At 40.3% G+C, this 22,078-nt stretch overlaps 2 protein-coding genes across 5 annotated transcripts in view; one reads left to right on the top strand and one right to left on the bottom strand.

Moving 5' to 3' along the window:
• Window positions 1-18,036, bottom strand: part of lrrk2 (leucine-rich repeat kinase 2) — a 148,290-nt gene extending 130,254 nt beyond the window's left edge. Inside the window, exons 1-4 of one of the 3 annotated variants that reach the window (XM_078419866.1) lie at window positions 17,369-18,036; window positions 5,098-5,366; window positions 4,912-4,997; window positions 1,622-1,731 (exon numbers count right to left, since the gene is read on the bottom strand). In XM_078419866.1, the coding sequence (XP_078275992.1) occupies window positions 1,622-1,731; window positions 4,912-4,997; window positions 5,098-5,233 (332 nt within the window). In that variant the 5' untranslated portion in view covers window positions 5,234-5,366; window positions 17,369-18,036. The remainder of the gene's footprint in view (window positions 1-1,621; window positions 1,732-4,911; window positions 4,998-5,097; window positions 5,367-17,368) is intronic. The other 2 variants (XM_078419867.1, XM_078419868.1) reach the window with 2 other exon arrangements.
• LOC144604950 (proton myo-inositol cotransporter-like) overlaps window positions 17,231-22,078 on the top strand; it is a 110,432-nt gene continuing 105,584 nt past the window's right edge. Inside the window, exon 1 of one of the 2 annotated variants that reach the window (XM_078419873.1) lies at window positions 17,231-18,065. In XM_078419873.1, coding sequence (XP_078275999.1) covers window positions 17,510-18,065 — 556 coding nt within the window. In that variant the 5' untranslated portion in view covers window positions 17,231-17,509. The remainder of the gene's footprint in view (window positions 18,066-22,078) is intronic. The other variant, XM_078419872.1, reaches the window with a different exon arrangement.

A 22,078-nucleotide genomic window follows, 5' to 3' on the forward strand; every position in this document is an offset into this window, starting at 1 on the left:
TGCATCTAGCCTCACTCCAGTAATGAAGGAGTTCGAGGACAGAAAGGTCAGTATAGGCATGGAAAGGGCCGTTAAAATGTTCAAAACCAGGAGCTCCAGCATGCCTTGAATGACAGAGCACGTTTTCAGCAAAATGATCGATTAGTCTACACTTGGTCTCACCAATGTAAAAGAGGCCACAGCAGGAGAACCAAATGAAGTAAACAAGGTTGTAAGAGTTGCATGTTAACATTATTAACTTACACCATCAATAGATGGCATCTTCAGGGATACAGAGATGGAAATTGGTGGAAAGTAAATAAAAATGTTATTTACTATGCAATATTCCACATATTGCAAGCAAGAACATGCAAACAGCTTACCCTAGTTGATTTAAAACTGTGCTGGTAAAACAGCAGCTTTGATTTAAATCAGGAAGAGGCACTTAATTGGTAAATATTTTGACCAGCAAGGAAATTAGAGTGTATAACAGAAAAAAACTGCAAGTGTGTTTATTAAATGTAGGACTCAGATGATATCAGTTTGTTTTTTAAAGCGTAACAAAAAATTATCCAAAAATGTTAAGGAAGCCATCAAGTTAATGAAGTTTCCGATAAATATAAAAAGGTTAAATGCTTGCAGATGTGAAATAAAAACTGATATCGAAGGGCCCATTTCCATGATGCATCTCTAAACTAAACTAAAAGAAAGAAGATTAAGCAAATCACAAAAAAAAGAATCGAGTTGTGACACAAAGGAAAGTGGAGAAGGGGGAGAAGAACAATCCACGAACAAGTAATTAGCATGACCAAGCAAAAAAATCCTAAATCTTAAATTAAAGTAAAATCAATTAAAAAAATTAATGGAATTATTCCAAGGTGAGATAACAGACTGAATTATAGCTTTACACAAAACTTCACCATTTAAATAAAAATAAACAATAATTGGCAATGTTTTTAATAATTAATTACAAGTTTACTCTCATGCTGTTCCACCATCTCACACGTAAACGGTTGGATTCAGTGTCGTTGCAGATGGGGTGCTGAGGAAATAAAATGCCACGATTGTTTTCCAATCGTTTTGGTTTAGAGAAACAACTTGGAAACAGATTCTTCGGCCCTGCAGACTAGACCAGTTCACATTATTCTATGTATCCCACTTTCTCATCTACTCCCAAAATCTTTGGGGCAATTTTACAGAGGCCCATTAACCTACAGACATACACGTCTTTGGGATGTGGGAGGAAACCGAAGCACCCAGAGGAAATCGATACAGTCACAGTGAGAACGTGCAAACTCCATACAGACAGCACTCCCAGAGTCCAAGGATCGAACCTGGATCTCTGGGGCTGTGAGGCAGCAGCTCTACCAGCTGTGACACAAAGCTGACTGTGCCATGGTGGAGATCAATTTACTTCAGTCACTACTGAAGTGACCACTATATTTTGCCCTCACACCAGTTACTGTTCCACCAATCCCAAAGATCCCAACATTTTACTCAAAGCAGATCTGAAACCATTAAAAATAGGGAAGTGAAAATCATTCTGGCATACGGCAAAAGATTTTTTAATAAAATGAATGTTAATTTCAGTCATGTGTTATTTTACACACATTTCATCCTGTCATGTGGAGAAAATACTCACTGATGCACACCAAGAACATCCCAGTCCTTCCCCACATCTTGGGGTACAGCCAACTTGTTAATTGTGTCTGGGCACAGCTCAACCAGTTTACAAAATAAAGACCAACCTGTCTGGTCAAAATAAAAATAAAATATACATTGAAGCACCCTGCCATAAAAACATTAATATACAATATTTCTGTTCAGTCTACTTTTTTTTGCAATACAAATTCAAACCTTCTTCATATGATTAAAGTATATAAATCATAATACAGTTAACACTCATTATATGAGGTCATGGGGGGGGGGGGTTGGGGGGAAATAATAACTGAGTAAGGGATCATCGAGTTATCGAGTAACATTGTATAAGTAGAAGGAACAAAGAACTTCAGATGCCGGTTAATACACAAAGAGACACAATGTGTTGAAGTAACTCAGCAGATCAGGCAGTATCTCTGGAGAACACGGACGAGTGAGGTTTTGGGTCGGGACCCTTCGTCATACACTGGGCCTGGAATCCAAACGAGTTGACGGCCAGAGGAAAGGTGAGAATTGGCAGAGTAATTAGTCGCAGCCTGCAGGCGGCTGGGGCACAGGTAGAGGTCGCCGGTGCCAGGATAGGCACAGCCTGATAGTGGACGAGAACCTATGTGGGCTGGCATCGGCAGCATTAGCATCCTCTCAGGTAGCGTTGCCCAGATTCTAACCTTTGGTCCCCTTGAAAACTCTCGCCATCTATGCTCATTGGTTTTAGATACCTCTGCTATGGAGAAGGCTTTCCTATCATCTGTTCCCATCAAAATTTTGTATACCTCTATCCGGTCGCTCCTCAATTCCAACGAAGAGCCCCAGCCTTTCCAGTCTCTCCTCATAATTGAAACACTCCATCCTAGACAATATCCCAATGAATCTTCTCTATAGCCTCTCCAGTGCAGTCACACCCTTCCTCTAGTGTGACAACTATAACAGCACATAAAATCCCAACTCTGACTAAAACAATGTTTTAATTTTTTTACCATAATCTCCCAGCTGATGAACGGTTTCCCAAATGCTTTCTTCGCCCCCTTATCTATCAATGCTGCTACCTTTAAGGATCCTTAGACTTAAGTACCTCTCTGTTCCTTAATACTTATTTCAAATCCCTACCATTCGTTATGCATGTCCTACCCTTAATAATCCACAAAATTCATTACTTTGAATATATCAGGATTAAATTAATCTGCACTGCTCTGGCCATCTTAACAACTGATCAATTTTTGTAATTTATGACGATCTATAAACACTAATAATTTTCTTGACATCTATGAATAATACCTCACATTTTTTGAATTACTTTTTTAATACAAGTATCTTCTAACATTTAAAATGCTCACATGCTTTCATTTATTTATGCCCACGATATGCTTCCATCATTTTTATTTACCCTTTGATAGCCCTTCACATCGAGGTTTCTCTGGATTTCCTGGCCTTACCTTACACTCTTATGGAAATATTTTGGCCCTGAACTCTCACTATTTCACTTTTTAAATAACTCTCACTATGCTAAGTCGAATCTTATGACATTAGAACTAACCATCCACAAATTTAAGACATTAAATATTGGGACATTCTTATCTTTTTCATAATCACCTTCAAACTTAGATTAATTGTCAGGATCTCCAAAGAGCTCATCCATTGACATTCCAACCATTGCCCAGCAACATTCACTATCATTACATCCTTTCTGCAGCACCATCTGTAATTGGCTCAAACAGCTCTTCTGGAAGCATTTTAAAATACCAGGCCAAAAATTCTAAGCCTCCGACATGAAGACAATCCCTACATTGGGGAAGAAGGAAAATCTTACAATCTAAATCTATATTTATTTATTTTCCAGAGATGTGCCTATCTGCTCCTTGATTTTCCACCAACTTGTAGAAAGTCTGTAGTATACCACCGGCAAAATTATTACTTTTGCTCTTCCAATACAACCTAATTTTAAGACCCTTCTAAAATAATCTCCTCGCTTGGTGCAATAATGGACTTATTAATCAAGACTGTAACGTTGCATTCTCTTGCACACCACCCCAACCCATCTGAAGGATCAAAATACTGGAATGTTAACTGGTTCTGCTCATCTTCATTTTTTCCACTAATGAACTTCTATGAGATTGATTCAAGGACCAAGGCATTGATTTTCAAAATTCCCAATTGAAAGCAGACATCTTTACCAGAAGGCTTCAGGAAGGATTCAAATGAATTTTGTTTTCAAAATGAATAGAAGAAACCAAAGAGATTTTAACATAAGTACTAAGAAAGTTAGAACAAGGAATCCATGCCACTGAGGAACCATGGTGATGTCCAGCACTGCAAATGCTGACTATTCAATCGACCTCTGAACGACAGTCATCGGAAAGTAGTCATTCATCTTTAAAATCTGTAAAATGCATGCAGGAGTGACAATCAAAGTGAATTTTTCAGTCAGAGTGAATGCAATCTGGAACTTTTCCCCCATTTTCCTCAAAGCAGGGATATTTGTAAAAGTATACTAAAATAATAAGTGTTTATTCTAAATTCACTTTTTCCAAGGGTGGATTTGTTGCTTATTCCTAGACTGCTCATAAAGATGGTGGCAATGACCTTCATGAACTGATATAATCTTTTTAGTACTTGATATAGAACACAATCTACTCAGGTAAATAGCACAATCATAGGTATATAGAGAGACCACAGATCACGTTCAAAAGACAGGAAGGGTTTGAAGAAATAAATGGTCTGCTCCTGGTTTCATGCTCCTGTATTCTAAAGTTAATCTGCTTTTCTTCTGAAAAAGCTCATCTTTCATTTATTACCACCATATTTTGAATAGGACCAACAAACTGTCTCAGTTCTTCCCTATCTAACAACATTTTGAACTGCAGGCTGTCTGACAATTTAACTATGTCACATGGGGCACTTTCTCACAGATCTCCAAGTGGAAAACATTAGCGCTGACTGCATGACAACAACATTTTAAAATATTCTAACAACAGATTTAAGGTGTTCAAAAATGTTTGAACAAACAGTTTAAGAGTTGTTTATTGAAAAAGGGATGCACGGTTTCATCAGTGGCATGCATAGATATCATGGCATTCATTCATCACTTACCGGAGAAATTGTGCAAATTAACACCGAGAAAAAAAGTTAAACTCTAAGATAAGAGCAGAGATAAATTTCAGAATTACAATGGAGCCTTAGATAGTGCAACAAACTGCACCAAAACAGATTAATTGAATATTTAAATATCATCGACAGAATATAGACCATAATTTAAAACGAAATGTCACGGCCTACCTGTTGAATACAGGATACATCAGCAAAAGATTCCAGAACAACCAACAGCGGCATGTGGACATTCTTACTTTCGAATAGACTTGAGGCTATTTAAAACATAAACAACCAGAACTGGGCGTAAAAACATGACTGACAGATCTTCCGATAGCAGATTTTAAATTATATTGAAATTCTCTCAACATTTACCATTTTGAACGGTGGTAAGGTGAATTAAGTCTTCGAAAATCTGAAGCAAAGCATTTAATTGTTTTCCCTGCTCCATGTTTTGGAGCCGAACGATAAGTTTCTTAAGCTTTTCTTCCAGTTGTTCCGAGTCCGCCATGGTACCTCAACATTGGACGTCTCTCAAGTACGTACGAAGGCAAAACCTTCGGCGTGCGGCAGCTTTCAAGGTCAGAATCGCTACTTTCAAGTAGTTGGGGATCGGACCTGTTGGGCCTTATCAAGTCATGTCCCTGCCCGAAATTAAAACAAAACGATTTACTAGTTTCCGTCGCAGCTGCAGGGACTTTCCGACCGGAGGCTTCACCACAGCCCGGTCGCGTTCCGCTTTCACATTACAGGGATTAACAAACAGTGCTGTTGCGCCCGTCCTTCTTGAAAATTATCACAATCAACAAAGATATCTCGCACCATTTGTCTCCAAATCTAAAATGGTGTTGGGCAATTCAGATCTGATATCAAGGCTGGGCCGAAGAAGGCAAAACCACGGCTGCCGCGACCAAAGGAAAATTGGCAAATTATCAAGGATGTGTGGTGATTTATCGACAACGGCTGTTTTTTCTTCTCTGGTGTTCGGTTCTTGCGTTACCATGTTGCTCCGAGATTTACAAAAAAGTTTTTTTGTTGTTGTCACGTTTAAGAGTAGTTCATTTGGGATGGTTTTAATCAAATGCATTTCTAACATTGCTCCGAAAATGGATTAATCGTTACTTAACCTGATACTGCAACTTGCCGTTCCACTGTGTTGGTGTATCCCGAGGGATGTCGTTCGTAAAGTAGCAAAGGTAGTATAGGCTTAAAACATAACCTGACAATATTTCAAACTGCACATTAGTTCTGCCGTTTCTTGTCTAAAGTTTTTGTCCACGAAGCATGGTGTGGTCTCCAGTTGCCTTGGACCTTCTTACCATTTGATCAACGTCTCCTCGAACCGTCCCTGCAGCGCCCGAGTCTAGATGTTATCATACAAGTTCAGCTCCTCATTATAAAATATGGTACCTTGAATGTTACAACTTCCCTGCTTAACCCCAGTTGTGTCCAATTAGAAATGCCACTCTGCTATCATAGCTGGGAACTCTGACACATTAACATTGTCAGCATGAGTGACATAGGATAAGCAAGAAATAGTCACCTTAAAATCCAAGGTGGAATATGTCTTGGAAAAAGAGGAACAGAGTTTTCACAAAGTGGTTTTCACTGTTAAAGATGAGTTGAAAGCAGTAAAAGTGATTCCTCCAGCTGAATAAGTGAAAATTTCATGACCTTTAGCTCATGCCAACTTGGAATCAGGTCTCTATGGTCATCATTACAAAGCAACAATATGCAGGAAGAAGCACAGCCAAGTAGTCTGATTCAGCAGTGGTATGAATATTGATTTCTCACTTCAGGTAGCCCCCGCATTCTCTCTCTCTTTATTCCTCCCCCACCCAAGTTGCACAAGCTTCTCATTTTCAACCTACAAACGGCTAACAATGGCCTGTTTCCTTTATCATTGTTACTTTTTTGCATACCTTTCATTCATTGTTCTTTATCTCTCCACATCACCGTCTATATCTGTAGTTACCCTTATCCCTAACCAGTCTGAAGAAGGGTCTCAACCCGAAATGTCACCGCTGAGTTGATGTAGCTTTTTGTGTCTAGCGCCTGGAAGAATTACTGAGCTCACTGGGTGGATGTGAGGGAGGAGGTTTAGGTTTTACGACCCTTCTCAGATAATCTACAAATACCTTATATAATGTACAATTAACCTACAAACCCATATTTGGAAAGTGGGAGGAAATCAAAGCACCCGGAGGAAACCCGTTTGGAGAACATGCAAACTCTCCACAGACAGCAACCGTAGTATAAGAAAATAACTGCAGATGCTGGTACAAATCGAAGGTATTTATTCACAAAATGCTGGAGTAAATAAGCAGGTCAGGCAGCATCTCGGGAGAGAAGGAATGGGTGACGTTTCGGGTCGAGACCCTTCTTCAGACTGATGTCAGGGGGGCTGGACAAAGGAAGGATATAGGTGGAGACAGGAAGATAGAGGGAGATCTGGGAAGGAGGAGGGGAAGGGAGGGACAGAGGAACTATCTAAAGTTGGAGAAGTCGATGTTCATACCACTGGGCTGCAAACTGCCCAGGCGAAATATGAGGTGCTGTTCCTCCAATTTCCGGTGGGCCTCACTATGGCACTGGAGGAGGCCCATGACAGAAAGGTCAGACTGGGAATGGGAGGGGGAGTTGAAGTGCTCGGCCACCGGGAGATCAGCAACCGTAGTTAGGATTGAACCAGGGTCTCCAGCGAGGAGAGAGAGCAGAATTATTGGACATAGAGATGACTCAAATGAGGGATCCCTTTAGAACACCAGGAGGGAAACTATCTAGGATATCCGAGAATGGAAAGCCTCATCATGGGAGCAGATGCGGTGAAGATGTAGAAATTGAGAATAGATTATGGCATTTTTGCCAGAGGTAGGCTGAGAAGAGGTGTAGTCCAGATTATTGTGGGAGTCGGTGGGTTTGTAGTAGACATCAGTCGGTAGTCTGTCCCCTATCAAGGTGACAGAGAGATCAAGAAAGGGGAGAGAGGTGTCAGTGATAACCCAAGTGAATTTGAGTGCAAGGTGGAAGTTAGATGAAATTAACGAGTTCTATGCAGGTGCAGGAGGCAGCTCCAATGCAATCATCGATGTAGAAGAGAAAGAGTTGGGAGATGATGCCAGTGTATGTTTGGAAAAAGGACTGTGAGTATCCATGGCTACACCTTGAAGAAAGTGAGAAGAGTCAAAAAGGAAGTTGTTTTGGGTGAGGATAAGTTCCATCAGGCGGAGGAGAGTGTTCATAGAGGAAAACTGATTGGGTCTCTGTTCAAGAAAGAACCGCAGGACCATGAGACTTTCCTGATGGGAAGTGGAGGTGTAATGGGACTGGACTTCAACGGTAAAGATGTAACAATGGGGGCCTAGGAATTTAAAGTTATTGAAGAGTTGAAGGACGTGTGAGTGGTCTCGGATGTAGGTTGAAAGAGATTGGACAAAGGGAGTGAGATGGAATCAAGGTATTTGGAGATTACTTCGATGGGGTACTACCAGGAAGAAACAATGGGACTGCGGGGGCAGTTTTGTTTGTGAATTTTGGGAATGATCTGGTTAAGAGATTGGTAACGATCTGGGTAATAATGACCTGGGTGATAATGAACTGGTGTTCATCTGTGGGGTCATGATCCAGGCATAGGTTTGAGGAGGTGTCCAAAAACAGTTTTTGTGAGATCCACTCTGTCATCATCAAAATTAGCCATTCCTAATTTCGGACTTAAATCTGAGTACACATCATGTCTTTTTCCGTAACCAATTTGACACTCATAGAATTGTGGTCACTGGTCCCAAAGAGCACTTCCATTGACAAATCAACCACTTGCCAGCCTCATTTCCTTGAATGTTGCTCCCTTTTCTTTTAGGGCCAAATTAACAAAATCTATCCCCATCAAATCCCTTGCCACTAAGATAGTCCCAGTCAATATTAGAGAAGTAAATATCTCCTGCTGGTACAGCACATCTGCAATTTCCCCACATATTTGTTCCTCTAATACTCACTAATTATTGAAGGAGAGGGGTTCATAATACAATCCCATCAAAGTGATCATCCCATTTTTAGTGTAGAAACAGGGAACTGCAGATGCAGGTTACCAAGGAAAGACAAAATGCTGGAGTAACTCAGCTGGTTAGGCAGCATCCCTGGAGAACATGGATTGGTGACGTTTCAGGTCGAGACCTTTCCATGACCCTTTTTTATTTCTACATTCTACCCATATGGCCTCAGCGGATGTTTCCAATTAGGAAATCCTCTAAGAACTGCCATTATGTTCTCTATAATCAGTAGTGCAACCCTTCATCTCTTACATCCATCTCTGTCATGCTGGGAGCATCAATATCACAAAACTGAGATGGCATTCCTGTCAATTCTTCGACTATGTTTCTGAAATAGCAAAATTATAATCCCATGTGCCGACCCATGTTCTGAGTTCATCTGCCTTTACCATGAGGCCACTTCCATGAAAATAAATGCAGTTTAACATATCAGATCTTCAAGGCTCCTTGTCTTGCCATCTGAATTTGCTTGCTCTAACTTCTATATGTTTCAATCTTCTCATCCACTACAATACTACTTTAGGTCCCATCTCTGCCTCAAATGCTTCCACTCAGTGGCCAAAAGATTCTGCAGTGCGGATTCCATCTATGGTAGCACAATGATTATTCAATAATCCTGGAAGAAATACAAGGTGCAACATGGATAACAATACTCAACTGTTTTTAATCTCACAAAAACTGTAGACTTTAAATGGAAAACTGTGGAGCATACTTCTCAAATCTTACTTTTCTCCATTCTGAGTCAACCTAATGATAGCTGGCATTTTATGATCTTTACCAAGGAGTCCACAACAGATTGGGTTTCAATACCAGCTTGTGTCATATAAGACTGCATTATTGCTCCAACACTCAAACCTTCCTTGCAACAATAGTGCTCCTCACCTCCAACAACCTTCCCATTAGAATGGAAATGCAACAGAACAAAGGGGAAGCTGTTCAATTTAAGCCCCTTTCACTCCATAATAACCTCAGTCATCAGGTTATAGAATGTATGCAATGCATTCATTAGCATATTTTCAAAGGGAAACTAAGAAGACATCTTCAACACGTTCATAGCTTTAATGCGTACCAGAAAAAATGGCCCATGACTGACCACTGTTGAATACCATTGACCCGGATGAACAGCCATTTAGCACAATTGCGGTATCTTCTTCTGGCCAAATCCCTGTCAATACTAACCTTTAACTGCATGGATCTCAATTTTACTAATCAACCTATGAGGAACTTTCTCCTCTGCATGGCTCCCAATTTTGGTTATTTTACAGGCCTCAAGCACATTTGCATCTTGGAAATCTGAAAAAGAATGCAAATGCTAGAAACCCAAAATAAAAACTGAAAATGTTGGAAAAAATCAGGCAGTATGTCTGGAAAGATAAACAGTTAATGTTTCAGGTCCAAGACCATGAAGCATTTGTTTCTTTGTGTTTGGTATAGGACTGAACATCTCAAAACAAAATTATCAATTAACTTGTAGAAACAACAAACTGTAGATGCTGCTTTACAAAAAAAGACACAAAGTGCTGTAGTAACTCAGGGGGTCAGCATGTCTGAAGAACATGCAGGTTGAGATCCATTCTTTTCTCATTGAACTTGATTATACAAGGGCTCCTTGACATTACAATAATTCAATACTGTAATGATATCAATAAAAATTACTCTCACCTCACCGTTGGAACTTAACTTTTTTATTTATGCTACATCCAAACTAAACATAGCACAAAAAGTAAGGAAATTTGTGTTTGGTAGATTATTTCTTTATTGTAACAATGCTTCTTGGCAATAAATCTTATACCGTTGGAAAGCCTGTTTCCCTTTTAAATGGTGCCACATTTGTAAGGAACATGCATTTGTGGGATGAGCAGCAGAGCTGAGTATATGGGTTGCGCCCATGAAAAATTTGCCAAATCTTCTCTGCCAATGCCAAACAGCTTATTCTGCTGATGCTATTGACTCTTGTTTTGAGCTTCTGGTACCCCCAGGTGCTGACAAGAATGGGATGCCATCCCACAACAGTGTGTGACCAGGCTGGTGACCAGCATGAGGAGGAGGTGCCAGGCTGTTATGGCTGTGTATGGTTCTTCCACACGCTACTGTGGCTCCTGTTTATTAAATGAATAAATTGTTAAATTGCCAATATGTCTTGTTTCTTCATACTTCAATCATCCAATCCACCAAACAACACCGAACAAGAGTCAATGGCAGAATAAGCTGTTTGGCATTGGCAGAGATTTGGCAAATTTTTCATGGGCGCAACCCATATACTCAGCTCTGCTGCTCATCCCACAAATGCATGTTCCTTAGAAATGTGGCACCATTTAAAAGGGAAATAAACAGGCTTTCCAACGGTATAAGATTTATTGCCAAGAAGCATTGTTACAACAAAGAAATAATCTACCAAACACAAATTTCCTTACTTTTTGTGCTATGTTTATAATAAGGGGCAGTCCTGGCAGAAACCCCCCAAAAGCTTCAGTGAGTTGGTTATGGATGAGCAATTACTGCCTAGCATTTTACCGATGGTCGAGTGGACAGCTAGGGAAGAAGAAAGATGGGTTGGGGGAGAGTGAGAGAAACGGGTGCAGCACAGGAAAGAAAGGGGGGATGTTAGCTCAAGCTGGAGAATTCAATATTCAAACCGTTGGGTTGTATGCTATCCAAGCAGAATATGAGGTACATTTGTTTATGTGTGGCCTCATTCTGGCAAAGGAGGAGGCTAAGGACAGAATAACAGTTATGGGAATGAGAAGGGGAGTTAAAATGATTAGCAATCTGGACATCCAGCGGGCCTCGATGGACCGAGCGCAAGTGTTCGGCGAAACAGCCTGTATGGGATCGGGAGAACCATAAAGTTGAAGGATGTGGAGAGAAGATTGCCAGAGATGATGAGATCGGTAACGGTCTGTGAGATGGTGGCCTGGTATTCGTTGGTGGGATCATGGTCAAAGGGTATGTATGCGGTGGTGTCCAAGAGTTGATGCATAGCCTCAGCACAGTAAAGATTAGACTGCCAGACTACAATGACACCAGCACTTTGATAACAATATCGGGATTGTTCCTGAGTCCACTCTCACTGACAACCCGATTATAGAATTAGTGAAATGTAGAAACAAGGAACTGCAGATGCTGGTTTACAATAGAACTAGTGAGGTCAGACAAACAGTTGGAGCCTGCCCCATTGCCAGTCCTGGTCACCCATAGATGCACACAAAAGATTTATTAGGAAACCAGCAATTCAACATGTTAGTAGACATGTTAGGTGCATCAGTAACAATAACTAACAAGCCCTTACCTATGACTAAAGACGCTATTTATATTACCAGTACTGGAGTGAAAGCAGTGAATGCAAAGAGAAGCAAGTCACAGATACTTAAGGGAAATGCACCTCCCTATGTATTTCTGGATCTGTCCATTTAATGGGGGTACTATCCTGGGAAAAGATTTACTAAGGGAGGATGCAGCTGTTCTCCGCTCAGGAAAGGGAGAAATAACAGAGAAGCTAGCGGTAGCGAACACACAAAACCACTCAGGTACACATCATAGCTTGCTTAGCTGCAATAGGTCCAATCATCATGCACTGGAGTCAGGATTGTGCAGGGGTTACTTTGTCAGCAGTTCCAAAGGTGTGGGCTGCACGCAAATTCCCTGCTGTACTGTGGGCTGGTAAAGACAGATCTAGTTAAAATGAAAGGAGAAAGCAAGGAATATAAAGGGAATGAATGGGCAGATGTCAGGGGACAAAGAACAGAAGAGGAAATTACAGAAATTGCTAGTGCAGAGAAAAGCTCCAAAGCAAGTTTAAGAAAATGTTATGGAGATCGGTGGGGTGGGGGGTGGGGCTTGGGGGAGGTGAGGTGACGCAGAAAAGGAGAATTGGATTAAAAAAAGGGAGCAAAGTAAGACCCAGATGCGAGCTGGACTCATTGTGAGGCAGGAGCAGCTGGAGTTACCCAGTATGTGGAAGACTTCAGTAACCAGCTTAAAATGTTGAGGGACGCAGTGCATTGCTGATCAGAAAGAGCCAGAAGGAGAGAAGGTAATCCTTCTGAAGCCGGATGACCAAATCATGGCAAGAGGGCTGCCTGAAAAGGCAGGACTCTTCCTAAATGGATAGGTTGACAGATGGTGCTGTTAACAAATAACATCTGTGCATGTGCACAGACTCAGAGAAGCAACCAGTCAAAAACACTGGACTCAGGTTAAAGATTATGATCTCATTCTTCTTGCCCACTGACCACTCCTGATGGAAGCAGACCGACAAAGGTTTTGCAAGTTAACTCTGAGGTACCCACCAGCTTTAAGACGACCACTGTCATCCCGGTGTCAAAGAACATGCCTTAATGACTACCATCTAGTGGCTCTAACACCCACCATCAGAAGTGCTTCGAAAGACTGATGATGATGCACATTAGCTCCATTTATGTATGTTCAGTGTTATCTGATTTGATTGGTCAGCATGCAAAACTAAGCTTTTCACTTTACCTTGGTATACGTTACAAAAATAAAACTAAACACAAAATGAAAGGGAACAGGAAAGCAAATACTGAAGATATGGAGAGTGCGTGTCTGCAAAGCATAACAAAAATGTTAAAGTGTAACAGTTTTCGTAATTTGTAAAGAAGGTTTGTTCAGGGAGTTAGATGTTTTGTGGGATAGATCAGATTATTTAAAAAATGGGAAAATAGATGGGGAGGGTTCTGAGTAATGGCAAAGATACCAAGATCCACAATCTTGAAGTCCAGGCAGCAGAAGAAACGAGGAGAAAGAATGTGGGAAGGCAGTGACTCAAGACTGGATGGGAGTAAACAATAAATGAGCTGGACCCTTTAACTGCTAACAAAATAATATGCCAGGAGGGGGTGCCATTGGATTAAGCCCATACAGCCTTTCAAACATTGACCACCCAAACCCTCTTGCAGATGAATCACTTACTGAGATATTTGTAATTATTCTGAGCTGGACAATCTTCTATCATGGCAGAGAATATGAACTGTTGCCTGTAAACCTGAGACAAAACTAACTTACCCAATTGGTGCCCCTTATACACATTAAATACTAACAGCCAAGACTGATAGTTTCAAGTTATACATAGTCCAACCCCCTTAAAGTTTGCCCTCTCTGGGACATTCCGTCCGGGGGCCAAGAGGGGGATATAGTACGGATTATAAAATTATTTGGAGGTTGTAGGAGCCATTTGTGTTTGTGCTGGCTGCTTTAGCAGATTATATTATTTTGTCTAGATAATTTGCTGTATTAGTTTGGACACTTGGGGGCTGTCATGAGATGAAAACATTTTTAGGCATAATGGAATGGGAGGAGCCAGAACTAGGTAGTATATCTGGAGATGCAGAGACAGGAGGGGTCAGACACTGGGAGTTTGGTGAGATACAGTTCTTATCAGACCTGCAACAGACCTACGATGAGAGCTGTGGTCAGACAGGGTGAACAGAACCAGCTTTGACTTGAATGCGAAATAAATACAGCCTGGTATGTTCATTTTCTTGTTTTGTACAACTACTTCAATAAACGACTAATTAAACTGAAAATACTACTGAAAATCTCTGTTGGGGCTCTGCGTCATGATCACTCCCACTCCCTGTGAAGTAATGGCAATCGGAAAGGACTTTATTGGAAAAGACTGAAGTTGCCATTACAGAGGTAGTGGTGAATGAAGCTTCCAGCCAGACTAATTTGTCAATTTGCACATCAAACATGGTCATAGGCATATTTGTCTGATTGTCAATAATTCAGGTATTTGTGTATTCGAGAGTGCCATGCTTCACATTAATTTTGGGCAGATAAACACAAAATGTTGAAGTAACACAATGGAACAGGCATCTATGGATAGAAGGAATGGGTGACATTTTGGGTCGAGACCTTTCTTTAAGCTCAGTCTGAAGAAGGGTCTCAATCCGAAACGTCACCCATTCCTTCTCTCCAGAGATGCTGCCTGTTCTGCTGAGTTACACCAGCATTTTGTGTCTATCTTTGGTGTAAACCAGCATCTGCAATTCCCTCCTACTAACTTTGGGCATCAAGGTTTTACTGTTCTTTTCTGAAGCTCAAGGTATTTCCACGGGAGGGAATGTTTTAAATAAGGGGACATAGTCATAAGCAGGCGGTTATTTAAAACTGACAATCAACCCAGTCGGCGAACACATTCTCTGGGATTTAGAAACTAATGGAATTCCACTGATGATGAAACTGTTTTAGTTTGGTCACACAACAATTCTGTAAAATAATTTGTTATTTGACCATCTAGCTCAATTTATATCCCAATACCATTTATATCTCAAAACATTTAGAGTTTCCTGTTTGAGCTAATTGAGCGTTAAAGATACAGTGCCCTCTATAATGTTTGGGACAAAGACACATCATTTATTTATTTGCCTCTGTACTCCACAATTTGAGATTTGTAATAGAAAAAAATCACATGTGGTTAAAGTGCACATTGTCTGATTTTAATAAAGGTCATTTTTATACATTTTGGTTTCACCTTGTAGAAATTACAGCAGTGTTTATACATAGTCCCCCCATTTCAGGGTACCATAATGTTTTGGACACAGCAATGCCATGTAAATGAAAGTAGTCATGTTTAGTATTTTGTTGCATATCATTTGCATGCAATGACTGCTTGAAGTGTGCGATTCATGGACATCACCAGTTGCTGGGTGTCTTCTATGGTGAAACTCTGCCAGGCCTGTATTGCAGTCATCTTTACCTGATGCTTGTTTTGGGGTCTAGTCCCCTTCAGTTTTCTTTTCAGCATATAAAAGGCATGCTCAATTGGTTTCAGATCGGGTGATTGACTTGGCCACTCAAGAATTTACCATTTTTTAGCTTTGAAAAACCCCTTTGTTGCTTTAGCAGTATGTTTGGGATCATTGTCTTCCTGTAGAATGGACTACCAATGAATTTTGAGGCATTTGTTTGAACTTGAGCAGATAGGATATGTCAATACACTTCAGAATTATGCTACTACCATTAGCAGTTGTATCATCAATGAAGATAAGTAAGCCAGTACCTTCAGCGGCCATACATGCCCAGGCCATAACACCCCCACCACCGTGTTTCACAGATGAGGTGGTATGCTTTGAATCTTGGGCAGTTCCTTCTGTCCTCCATACTTTGCTCTTGCCATCACTCTGATATCAGTTAATTTTTGTCTCATCTGTCCACAAGGCCTTTTTCCAGAACTGTGATTGCTCTTTTAAGTACTTCTTGGCAAACTGTAACCTGGCCATCCTATTTTTGCAGCTAGCCAGTGGTTTGTATCTTGTAGTGTGGCCTCTGTATTTCTGTTCATGAAGTCATCTGCAGGCAGTGGTCATTGACTAATCCACACCTGACTCCTGAAGAGTGTTTCTGACCTGTAGGACAGGCGTTTGGGGATTTTGGAAAGACTGAAGGAAAGATTGGGTGCTGTGAGCTCTCTTGTACCTGCATTAAGGAGGCAATTAAACACACCTGAGCAATTACAAATGCCTGTGAAGTCATGTGTCCCAAACATTATGGTGCCCTGAAATGGGGGGACTATGTATAAAAAGGGTTGTAATTTCTACATGGTGAAACCAAAAGGTATAAAAATGGCCTTTGATAAAATCTGGGAATGTGCATTTTAACCACATGTGATTTTTTCTTTTACAAATCTCAAATTGAGTACAGAGGCAAACAAATAAATGATGAGTCTTTGTCCCAAACATTATGGAGGACACTGTCGTTCATCATACTACATAGCTGTGAAAATGATAAATAACCTTTGTTGCATGACAACTTCTAAAATCCGCATGAACCAATATACAAGATTGGGGATACTTTGGTTATTCCTTGAAGACCAAGTCAGTTGTACAGCTTTTCAAACTGTAACTATGGAATTTCCTTTTTTTCTTTTTTAATACTTAGGAAATGACTGGGTGACATTAATTAGTTCTGAAGCAAATAATAGTTTAAGTTACATAACCTTTTTAATACAGTGGTCTGTTTCAATTTAGGCAGCAGTACTTTGTTGTCTGCAGTCCAAAATGGATTAAAAGGGCGTACATTGAAGAATATTCGCAATTGGTTGGATGTGATTCTTCTGGGTGGGGCTGAATATTTCCAAATTACGCTATCCTTCGACCATTGGAGAAAATATATAGTGAATGTTATTTTTTGGTCGAATTAAATGTATTTATTACTCGAGTGTTTTAATAATTTTGTACCCTGGTTGCACGCCAGTTTATAAAACGACACGTCACAAGCCTTCGCACACAATTAACATCTGATATTTTATTCAAGTGCAAATCCGAATCATTAAAGAAGGGGTAAAAATGGAAGTGTTGACTTTATCCTAGTTAGAAAGATGTCTTTATTGCCGACAGGTGAATGATCTCCCCGGAGTCGGAGTGTGTTGAACATTCATACCTTTTCTGCCTGTCAATCAAAGCAAACAAAAACATACGCCTTCGTCCAGTAGTTTTCCACCTGGCACGTCGGAGAAAAAACGAGACCATACAAAAAAAGAGGCGGTGAAGACGACAATATTTAGGGAAAGTGATTTGCAGCACAATCACCGCCTTGGTTATTAAGTGAGCTACACGTGACGGGGGTGCGTCTCTACTTACTGCCTGGGTTGCCGATACGAGTTTAGGAGCGGGGGTTCTGCGTGGGAACTTCGCATTAATGCTCAGCCTTTCCGGGACGACAAAGGAAATTTTGTATCGCCAGTTGCCGCCACGGGAATCGGTGGGAACTCCCGGTTCCTTATGTCCCGCAAATCCAGCGGCAATGAGTACATTCTGAGCGATCTGAGGGGGGAGAGGAAGATGGAGCGAGAGGAGGAGCAGCGGGAGGAAGTGGTCGGCGAGCGCAGTCTGATTAAACCGCCCGGCGACAGCAGCAATAATAGCGGCAGCGGGCAGTCAGCGGCCATGGCAACCGGGACCGGCGGCGAGCTGGAGCGGGCGGCTCGCAGGCAGTTCCAGGACAACCACACCCCCATGTTCCTCTACAGACTCTCCGCTTTCGCAGCCCTGGGTGGCTTCTTGTTTGGCTATGACACGGGCGTCGTGTCCGGCGCTCTGCTGTTGCTCAAGAAAGAGTTCGGCCTCAACGAGCTGTGGCAGGAGTTGGTGGTTTCGGCCACGGTGGGGGCGGCAGCCATCTCAGCGCTCAGTGGCGGCGTGTTCAACGACCGCTTCGGACGGAAACCCTGCATCCTCGTGGCGAGTTTTTTTTTCACGGTGGGGGCCGTGGTGATGACAGCCGCCAATGACCGCTACACTTTGCTGTCCGGGCGCATCGTCGTGGGGTTAGGCATTGGTAAGCGGTCACGATGTATTTGACCGAGGGGAGGGGGGAGACGCGGAAGAGCCGTTTCTCCTCATCCAGCCGACGGAGGCGCCCATTCCCCCTCGCCTCAGCGTGGGTTCCATTGGAGGGGGCAGAAGGGAGACCGTTGGAGGGGGGCGGGGAGACTGGGACCGTTGGGAGGGGTCGGGGGAGAGAGACAGACCGATGGAGGGGGGAGACTTGGAGGGGGAGTGGGACCGTTGGAGGGGGGCGTGGAGGCTGAGACCGTTGGAGGGGGGCGGGAGACTGGGACCGTTGGAAAGGGGGGGGAGACTGGGACCGTTGGAAGGGGGGGGGGGAGACTGGGACTGTTGGAAGGGGGGGGGAGAGACCGGGACCGTTGGAGGGGGGGGCGGGAGACTGGGACCGTTGGAAGGGGGGGAGAGACTGGGACCGTTGGAGGGGGGCGAGACTGGGACAGTTGGAGAGGGGGGGGGGGGTTGACTGGGACCGTTGGAGGGGAGGGATATCGAGCATTTCAAAGGGGCCGCTTCACGCGACAAAACATGTCATGGCCCTTAGAGGGACCATCGACTGTCGGTCTCCTTAAAGGATGGTGATATAGTTACTGTGCAGTTAAACTGTGGCCCCTGGTTCTGGACACCCCTGGGAACATTTTTCCTGCCTCTAACATGTCCAATCCCTTAATAATCTTGTATGTTTCAATAAGATCCCCTCTCATCCTTCTCAATTCCAGTGTATACAAGCCGAGTCGCTCCAGTCTTTTTAAAAAAAAAATATTTTATTTAATTTAAATTTTAACAAAACAAATACATGTATGAACTCATAGTACGCGATGGTACCTACATTATAAATTCGATTACACATTTTAAATTCGATTATACCTGTATTGTTCTGTATTATCTCCCCACCCACAACCCCCCCACCCCCCAGTTAGAAAAAAGAGGAAAAAGGAGAAGAAGACAGATAAAGAAATAAAAAAATTTAAAAAGGAAAGAAAGAAGAAAGAAGGAAACCTGGAGACAAGAAGGAAACACTTCCGGCTAATTTCTTATTAAATTCTTTTTAGGGGTATCAAAACAATCCTAAAATTAAATATTTCCAATTCTTAATCCTAGTTTTAAAGTGAATGGGTTCCAAAGTTTCAAAAATACATCATATTTATTTCTCAGATTATAAGTAGCTTTTTCTAATGGGATACAACTACGCATTTCTGCATACCATCTTGCAATTCTTATTTCATTGTGATCTTTCCAAGTGACCGCCACACATTTTATTGCTATTGCTATTTTGAGAAATCTTTCCTGATATTTATCTAAAATTAATCTTGGTAATATTCCTTTAGTATCTCCCAATAAAAACAACCTTGAATCCAATGGTATGGTCTTATTCATCAATTGTTCCAAAAAGTTTTTTAGGTCTTTCCAAAAAGGAGTTACCTTAGGACATGCCCATGTGGAGTGTAAAAAAGTACCCACATCCTGGTTGCATCTAAAACTAATTTCAGGTAAATTTGGATTTAAATTGTTTAATTTTTTCGGAGTTAAATATAGTTGATGTAAAAAATTGTATTGTACTAAACTATATCTCACATTAATAGTATTTTTCATACTTTCTAAACACAATCTTTCCCAACTTGGTTCATCAATGCTAATATTCAGATCTGTTTCCCATCTTTGTCTTGATTTTTGAATTCCTGTCTTTGGAGTAGATTTTTGTAACAATTTATACATTGAAGATATAAATTTTTTAGTTCCCTTGCCCTGAATCAGGGATTCAATTCCTTTAATTTGAAATAAAAACATTGAATTACCTAACTTTTCCCTTAAAAAAGATTGTAATTGATAATAGAAAAAAATACTATTCCCTGGAATTTGATATTTGTTTCTCAATTGAGAAAATGTCAAAAAATTATTTCCTTCGTGGCAATCTCCCATATGTTTAATACCCTTCTGTTCCCAGACTTGTAATATTTGATTATTCCAAGCAAACGGCAGTATCTATTTTTTACTAATGGAGTTTTAGCTGTTAGAAAAAATCTTTTATCGTTAGCTTTAACTGTTTTCAACAATATATTAATTAAATGTTTTAGCAAAGGTGACTCTTGATCCTTAACTAATAGCTTCACTTCCCATTTATAGATAAATTCTTCTGGGCATAGTTCTTTTATTTTATCCATTTCAATTTTAACCCATGCTGTTTTTCCACCCTCTTGATAAAAGGATGAAATAAAACTCATTTGTGCTGCCAGATAGTAATTTTTAAAATTTGGTAATTGCAGTCCACCTAATTCAAATTTCCATGTTAAATTTTCCATAGACACTCTTGGCATTTTACCTTTCCAAAGAAAATTTCTCACAATTTTATTCAATTCTTGAAAAAAATTATTTGGTAAAGGTATAGGCAGTGTTTGGAATAAATACTGTAACCTTGGAAAAATATTCATCTTAATACAGTTCACTCTCCCTAGCAATGTAATTGGAAGATTCATCCATTTCTTCAAGTCCTCCTCAATTTTTAAATTAGTGGTTTATAATTTAGTTTATACAGATTATTTAACTTATTATCTACTTTAACCCCTAAGTACTTCATGCCTTCTTTTTGCCATTTAAACTGACTTTCTCTTTTACATTGATCATAATTACCTTCAGAAAGAGGCATTATTTCAGTTTTATCTTTATTAATTTTATATCCTGATACTTTCCCATATTCTTCCAGTCTGAAATATAATTTTCTTAAGGATTCCAATGGTCTAGTAAGACAAATTAAAACATCATCTGCAAATAAAGTAATTTTGTGATTTTCCTGATTAACTTTAAATCCTTCAATGTCTAAATCTGATCTTATTAGCTCTGCCAGAGGTTCAATGGCCAATACAAATAAAGCCGGTGACAAGGGACATCCCTGTCTACTAGATATTTCCAAATTAAATGATTGAGAAGATTGGCCATTTGTCACCACTTTGGCTTTAGGTTGTTTATAAAGAGCTTTTACCCAGTTAATGAAACCATTTCCCAATCCGTACTTCTCTAATACTTTAAATAAAAAATCCCATTCTAACCTGTCAAATGCCTTTTCTGCATCTAAAGCAACTGCTACGCTCAATTCCTTTCTTTTCTGTGCTAAATGTAAAATACTTATAAATCTTGCTACATTATCAGATATTTTCCTTTTTTTGACAAATCCAGTTTGGTCCTCTTTAACCAGCTTCGGTAAATATTCTGCCAATCTCCTTGCCAAAAGTTTAGCAACTATTTTATAATCTGCATTCAACAATGATATTGGTCTATAAGAAGATGCATTTAAAGGGTCTTTCCCTTTTAAAAAAATTACGGTTATAATTGCCAGTGAGAAGGATTCTGGTAATGTAGAATTTTTTTCCGCTTGATGTATCACTTCCATAAATACTGGTAACAACAAATCTTTAAATTTTTTATAGAACTCAGGCGGGAAACCATCTTCCCCTGGAGATTTATTACTTGGTAAAGAATATAATACTTCCTCCACCTTTTTCAAAGTAAAGGAGGCATTTAGTCCCATCTGCTCCTCATTAGAGATTGTTGGTAATTGTATCTTGGATAAAAAATTATTTATCTTAATTTCATCCTTTTCAGATTCAGAATGGTACAGATTAGTGTAGAATTGCTTAAATACCTCATTGATTTCTCTAGGTTTATAAGTAATAATGTTTTGATCTGTTCTAATTGAATTTATTGTTCTTGATATTTGTTCTTTCAGTTGCCATGCCAATACCTTGTGCGCTCTTTCTCCTAATTCATAATATCTTTGGTTAGTTCGTAATATTAGTTTTTCTGTTCTGTAAGTATGTAAAGTATTGTATTGAAATTTTTTATTTGCAAGTTGTGTTTTTTTCGTATCTGAAGAAGTTTTCTGTAAGTCTTTTAATTAATACGGTGATTTCTTTTTCTAATCTTTCAGATTCCTTCCTATAGTCTTTCTTTATCTTAGATGAGTAGCTTATAATTTGGCCTCTCAAATAAGCCTTCATTGCAACCCATACA

Source organism: Rhinoraja longicauda, chromosome 23 (genome assembly GCF_053455715.1).
Source record: "Rhinoraja longicauda isolate Sanriku21f chromosome 23, sRhiLon1.1, whole genome shotgun sequence".
NCBI classification, from domain to species: domain Eukaryota; kingdom Metazoa; phylum Chordata; class Chondrichthyes; order Rajiformes; family Arhynchobatidae; genus Rhinoraja; species Rhinoraja longicauda.